At 44.5% G+C, this 7210-nt stretch overlaps 1 protein-coding gene across 1 annotated transcript in view; it reads left to right on the plus strand.

Moving 5' to 3' along the window:
* Positions 1 to 6658, plus strand: part of LOC105548279 (cardiomyopathy-associated protein 5-like) — a 7938-nt gene extending 1280 nt beyond the window's left edge. Inside the window, exons 2-3 of the mRNA XM_011992204.1 lie at positions 1198 to 1371; positions 5796 to 6658. Coding sequence (XP_011847594.1) covers positions 1307 to 1371; positions 5796 to 6042 — 312 coding nt within the window. The 5' untranslated portion in view covers positions 1198 to 1306 and the 3' untranslated portion in view covers positions 6043 to 6658. The remainder of the gene's footprint in view (positions 1 to 1197; positions 1372 to 5795) is intronic.
* Positions 6659 to 7210: the final 552 nt, after the last annotated feature.

The raw sequence follows: 7210 nt of genomic DNA on the forward strand, positions 1-7210 counted from the left end.
TCCTGTGCATCTTTGCATCCCTCAAATCTAGCATGGGGCCTGGAACATTGCAGGTGCTAAAAATATACAAATGAGTGAATTCAGGGAAAAAAGAGATTTAAGAAATAGATTGAGCTTTTCTGTCTTTTGGATTCCTCAAAAAATCAAAAAGAAAATAAATAGACTGGAGGAGGGTAAGAGTTCACAGATAATAACTGATGATAACTGTAATGTGTTTTATAGAATTTTATTTATTATTAACCTGAAAATTAGCTCATAAATATCAGGCAGCTGGGCTTTGCTCCAGAGTGAGGGCTTGTCAGTAGCCACCTCTCTGAAATGAGGTTGTTGAGTCAAGACATGAAAAGTGAAATACATTCCCTTGCATTAATCATTTTCTCATCTGTTAAAGGGGAGAGGGAGAGGTGCTGACTGAATATTAACGCTGCTTAAATTAAAAATGCTTCCTTGCTGTCTCAGCCATTTCCAAGCAAAATTGAGCAATTCTTGCAAACAAGGTCACCCATCAGCAGTTGAAAGTGCTTTTGGTTCATTTCACTGAGGTGCTTATAAAAATAGCTAAGGTGAGACAAAAAGAAACCTTCAACCAACCTCTTAGGGGCACCTACTACAGTTCAAAGAGGCCAGAATCTTACAGACTGTTGACCACTAATCATACTCGGTTAATTCCACACTTGGCTCTGGCCAGCACTAGCTGCCTTGTCATTTAAGAGCTGCACCTCATTTGGTGGCTGTGTCCAGTAAGGTCAGGAGGCATAGAAGTCATGGTTAAGGTTTTGGAGATTTCTTTTTTGCAAGTTTTGGAAGAAAACTATGCAAATTATGTTTCCTACCTGCTTCCCTTGTATTTATGAAGAGAAGTCGCCTTAAAGGCAGAGACTGCAGCATTTCTTTTTGTCCTACCATTATTCTAGTTATTTCCTGATTCCCAGCTCTTTTAAGAGATGCAGCGTACATCATGCATGTTGTATGTATGTGACTGGAAATATGTCAAATGCCTGTTGAGAGTTTGGAGAGTTCTGTGGTGATCTGGTTAAGGTTAGGGATACAATGAACAAAGAGTATCTTTAGTTAAATTCCAGCAGTTTCCAAGGGCAGTATCCTGCCTAAACTGTGTGAATTTGTGAATGTTTACACTCATGAGATATAGGCTGGCGATTCCTGCGCTAAGCATACTCCGATTGACTTCGCCCGCAGAATCCCGTCAGTGCTGGGTGAGGAGCTGCCTTCCTGTGGCCAGCATTACTGGGAAACCACAGTCACAGACTGCCCAGCATATCGACTCGGCATCTGCTCCAGCTCGGCCATGCGGGCAGGTGCCCTGGGACAAGGGGAGACCTCATGGTACATGCACTGCTCTGAGCCACAGAGGTAAGCTGGAACCCTGCCCCTCCCCTCTTCATCAAAATGTTATGCTTGGGTGTCCAGGCAGGGCTCTCTGAGGGACCTGATAAATAGCACCCACTTCCATGCCCAAGTTCTGAGCCAACTAAGAAAGAAAACAAGAGCCAAGTATATGGAGATGAAACTCTGACTCTGATTACTGAGGAAGCTGATTTTAGAGTGTGTGAATCGTACCTGAAGAGGGTTTCTTATATTAAACCCTATTAGGAGGCAGACTTACCCAACCAGAGCCCGGGCCAGGTCAGCTTCCTTGCTCTGCAGGGCAGAGTTGGTGCCTGGAGAAGCAGAGAAGGATGTGCGTCTCCATGGTAGCTAGTGAGTAAGAGACAGGGAAGAGGGAGGGACTGATGGGCTTTGCATCACAGTTTTTCCTTCAAACTCACCACAGGGTGGAGAGAGACCACAAGGGTAATGCTAAAAGGAGTCCCTCCACAGAGAAGGAATCAACAGGAGTGAGGAAGAAGTGGATCTCCAACATCTCCCCCCACATTGGTCCATATCAGCGGTTGGCAAACTATAGCCCCTAAGCCACATATAACCTGCTGCCTGTCTGTGTAAATAAATTTGCAGAAACACAGTCATGCTCATTTGTTTATGTATTGTATTACACTACAATGGTGGAGCTGACAGATGTCTGCCAAATCCTAGGTTATTTACATCTGTCCCTTTATAGAAAAAGTTTGCCAATCTCTCTTCTATATTACCTGTATTGTTTGGTTGGTTGATGTGAAAAAGCCATTAGCCTGTGTTAGTCTCAGAGCAATCAGGCAGGCATATGTTGATTTGAATATGCTCACAGTATGGTTTAATAGAAAGAACACTGGACTAGGAGCCAGGATTCCAATTTTAGTTCTGGCTCCATCCTCAATTAGCCTCCTATTGACTGTTTGCCGTAAGTGGGTTAACCCTTTGAGCATACCTTATATCATCTAGCTCAGCAGGGGACAGTAATGCCTGGCTTGCTACCTTTTGGGGTTGTGAGGATCACATGAAATCAGGTATAGGGAAGAGCTTAGGAACAGTAAAGTATCATACAAATGTGAGGCATTATTTAAATGTAATGCTTTAAAAAGAAGCCTTCAATGCTTGCAAGTTCCCAGAAAAGGCCCACAGATTGGGATTTTGCATATCTCTGGCTGCACATTTCTCCCTGCATCCTGCTTGACAGTTTGATTCTCTGAGATGGTTCATAAGGACACCATCTCCAAGCACTACTTAAAGTCACATTTCATCAAGTCAGAGCAATTATGATTAATTGATATTCAGTGCTGTGCAATGCTTAAGGACCCAGCCCCTACCCAGAGCTGAAATCACTCAAATTCAGTTTACAGTTAGTAGATTCAGAGCTGAAACTACATATTAATTTCATGAAAATGTCCTTCCTCAAATCTTTAAAAAACCCACACCAAGGACTAACCCCCAATAACAAATTCCTAGACTCTAGAAAACAGAATTGTATATTTTGTTGACAAGTTCAACCTACAGCTTTGGCCTTTGGCTCTTTCAGGCTTGGAGTGGGCGCCATAGATTCTGGGAGAAAGAGTGTGTCCCTTTGTGTGGTCTCAGCACAGAGAGGCAGGGTCTTGGGGCCCTCATGTCATCCTTCGAGGGCTTCACCTGGGGCACCCTGGCCTCTGGGACTCTGAGAGCGCTCCTGTGGCAGCCCCTCCTGTCTTCTACTTTTTCTGGTTTAATGATTTTAAATCAACCTATATTACTCTTGATTCTACTCACAGAATCTAGGCTTTCAGATGTCACAATTGGGAAGGAGGCGTGAAGATCGTCTCAGAAGAATCTGCTGGTTTCCTTCCTGTCCATTCCTAAACTTGCCATGCTAGCTCAAGGCTTCTGCACCTCCTCTGCAGTTTCAGCAGCAGCCACCCAGCCTGCACCCTCACTTCTAGTCTCTACCCACTTGCAACTGGGAAATATTTCTAAAACATCCTTTTCATCCTGTCCCTGCTTTTTCTGCTCAAAAATCTACAAACATCTACAGTGGTGTCAGAACTTGGGTGGGACCACATGCAGGATACAGTGAAGAGGGGCAGCCAGAAAGAATGTGGCCAGGCTGGGGCAAGGAGCCCTGAGGGGAGTTACCACCAGTGTCCAAAGGGGTCTGCACTGAGTGTGGGCCAGAGGTGGGACTCAAGGGAGTAAGGGGCCTCAGTCCACCAGGGGGAGGGGAGGCAGTTCCCGGGTCATGCAGGTGTTCAGAGCCAGGCTTCTGGATGATTCCTGTTTGAACAGAGACCAACCAGGTCTCTGTTCAAAGCCAGCCAGGCAGAGAGGCCCTACGCAGGCAGGCTTGGCTTCAGGCCAGAGTTGAGGTTAGTGGAAGAATGGTGTGCTCGGCCAGAAATAGAGACAGAAGCAGGGCTGGTCAGGTTCTGCATCCTGCAGAACTGGTGGAGACAAGGATTCAGGGAATACCTTTTTCCCCACTTGGCCTCCCGGGTAGGCATTGGCTCAAGGAATGACCAGCGCTGGGCCTGCAGGGACCGGGGACCTTCCAAGCAGGGGAGGAGAAATGACTCATTTAAGCATTTAGAACCCTCCAGACCAGTGTTATGCAATAGAAGCTTCTGCAGTAATAGAAAAAATGGTGCCACGTGTGGCTATTAAACACTTGAAGTGTGGCTGGTAGGACTGAAAAGCTGAATTTTAAATTTTGCTTAGCTTTAATTTTAATGGAAGTGGCCATACATGTCTAGTGGCTACTGTGTTAGACAGGGCAAATCTAGAGCCTGGCCCCTGACTGACTTATCCACGTAACATCCGAAAAGTCACCCCCGTTCCTGTCCAAACCCAACAGGCCAATGGTGATGTTCTCTGCCACATACGGGCTTCTTTGGCCACCTCACCATCACTGCTGCTGCCCTTACTATGTGGATTTTTCTCCTTCTTTTTCACCTATTCAAGTCCTGCCTGTCCTATCTGAGTGAGTGTGAGCCCATGTGCTCCCAAAGCCTTCTGTAAGAGCCCAGCTCGCACTACCACTCCCCATCATTGCTACCTGAAACATTTAGTCTGTCCTGCAGGTTCCAGAACATCATAGTGTTCTGGCATCTCTCTCATTAGCAAAGCGTTGGAAACGTCCTTTATCAACTCAAAAGTCTCACTTATCTCCCCACCACCATGAACCTCTGCCCTTCCACTTGAGCTTCTTTCTGCAATGAAGTTGCCAACTTGCCATCCCCTGAATACTTACACTTGAGCTTCTGGGCCTTAAGACAGATGTTGCAAGTCTTGAAGATCCTCAGCCCTCCCTGCCAGACTCGTCACTTACCCAGATTCTTAGGTCCAAACTGCCCTGGTATTGCTGTGCTCCCACCCCTACAGCCTACACATCCATAGACCTTTCCCTCATCTCTCTTCTTTCTTCTTCCATGTCTCATTCCATTCTTTCCCCTACTTTTAGGGCCCCATTCTCAGTTTCAAAGACTACTAGGAGAAAACCCCAAACTTGTGTTACCTTTTTACATAGAGCAATTTAGATTTTCTGGTCAGCACTTTCTCCTTTCCAGCCTGGCCTTGACCCTTTCCCTTCACAACCAAAACAGGTTCATTCAATGTGTCTAGTAAACACTTGACGATCTGTGCCCTGAGAGGTATTCCCAGCGATGGTCCGAGTTTCAAGTGTGGGCAGTTTTTCCTTCCTGCCCCATACAGTATGGGATCCCAGAGGGCAAGGACAGTACTTCATGCCCTTCACATCCCCCAGAGCGCCTAGTAAAGTGCTGGATACACGGATATGTGCAAGGAATCGTTGTTGAGTTGAATTTGTCTGAATTAGAGAGAGGAATCAAAGGCCACTCCTCTGGCGGCAAGGCTGCAGAAAGCCTTGAGAAAATGAAAAGGAAAGTTGGTTTGGGGAAGGGGGAGTGGAAACAAAGGATGAAGTTGGCAAAAATAATGAAGTATTTCTTAAACTTCATAAAGGCCGTTATGTAAGTTACCTATAAATTTTTAAAACTGTAAAATTAATACATTGTATGGAAGGCAAACCTGTGGTACTTTTAAAAATACATGGCAGCCTCAAAGGAGTTTTATTCAAAAGAATGACACGCCATGAATGCGGTAGTTAAAACATGTGGGCAGCTGGGAGAGAATTAGAATGTGGAGAAAAATCACAAGGGAGGCATGTTGGCTATTCTGGGACTGCCTCCTAATGTAGAAGGAGCAAAATTATTAAACATGCTCATCTGCTGGGATGAGCTCTGCATTTTAGCATCTACAAGAAATCTAGAGAAAGTATTTGGGACAGCATGATTGCAAGTCCTTATTGTGAAGTGGAGTTAATAACTGAAGAATTGGTTATTCCCAAGTGACTTTCCTTATCAAGGTCTGTGAGAGTTCCAGAGTTTTACGTTTCCCATTCTCTTTCATTTCAGATACACATTTTTCTACAGTGGTATCGTGAGTGATGTTCACGTGACTGAGCGTCCAGCCAGAGTGGGCATCCTGCTGGACTACAGCAACCAGAGACTTATCTTCATCAACGCGGAGAGCGGCCAGTTGCTCTTCCTCATCAGGCACAGGTTTAATGAGGGTGTCCACCCTGCCTTTGCCCTGGAGAAACCTGGAAAATGTACTTTGCACCTGGGGATAGAGCCCCCGGATTCTGTAAGGCACAAGTGATCCTTGGCTTTCAGGATTTACAAGAGCAGTGATTTAAATTTGGGGGTGGGGGGCCTGCTGTTCATTCCTCTGGGTGCTATACATTATTCAAAAAGCCTCCCACACATTTGCACTAATGATGGCTGCACGCGTAGCAATCAGCACGTGAGCAAAATCCACAAGAAAACCTTGACTTCACAGAGCAGTGTGTGAGTAAACAGAATGAAAACAACAACCTCCACTCCTTAGTTTATATAAGTTTGAGTTCTTTCCTAAATTAAAAGGTCTGCACTTGAGTTGGGAACCATAAAAGAGAAGTGGACTTGCATCTGTTTTACTGGTAAAGGAAGTTCTCTAATGGACGGGTCAGAGTGAAGGAAGGTTGTGCTGGTAAGACATCTCCTCTGACGAAGACACATGGACGCCTTCCACAAAATGTCACCTCGCTGCACTAAAGGATGATAATCCTAATCATTAGAGAAAGTGTTTTAGCTGATTTAAATGTATAATGAACTCTTTTGTAATAACGTATACTGTAGAACATGAGTCTCTCCTCCCTAAAATTTTAAATGTAGAAAAGTGCTATGTATTAGAAATTTCCATTTGTTAAATAAATGGTTAGAGTCTATAAAACCAATCGTGTTATGTGAACTTACTCCATGTAATTTACTGGTCTGGCATCTCTGGAGCAGGACAAACTGCAGAGTAAAACTCATCACACTTCAGTACGGTCCACTACTATTGGTTTTCCCGTGAGAATTTTACACACACAAACACTTTGAAATCTAATCACTCTCAGACCATAGTTACAGTCAATTAACAGAAGCTGGGAATCTATTTTTACTAAGACTAAGTGGTCATTTTAAGATATTATACTGAATCCCTGAAAATCTTTCTAAAATATGTGTGCAAAGTGGATAAATCTAGAATGTATGTCGAGATGATTGTGCTTGTCTTCTATAATGTAAATGTGTTGATCATACTTGTAGTTTTTAAAAAACACTTTACAACTTGAATTCAGATGTTTTCTTTCTTTTTTCTTTTCTTTTGAGATGGAGCCTCGCTCTGTCACCCAGGCTGGAGTACAGCGGCATGATTTTGCCTCACTGCAACCTCCGCCTCCCAGGTTCAACCGATTCTTGTGCCTCAGCCTCCTGAGTAGCTGGGACTACAGGCATGCGCCGCTACA

The sequence above is a fragment of the Mandrillus leucophaeus genome, unplaced genomic scaffold, assembly GCF_000951045.1.
Source record: "Mandrillus leucophaeus isolate KB7577 unplaced genomic scaffold, Mleu.le_1.0 Scaffold407, whole genome shotgun sequence".
In the NCBI taxonomy this organism is placed as follows: domain Eukaryota; kingdom Metazoa; phylum Chordata; class Mammalia; order Primates; family Cercopithecidae; genus Mandrillus; species Mandrillus leucophaeus.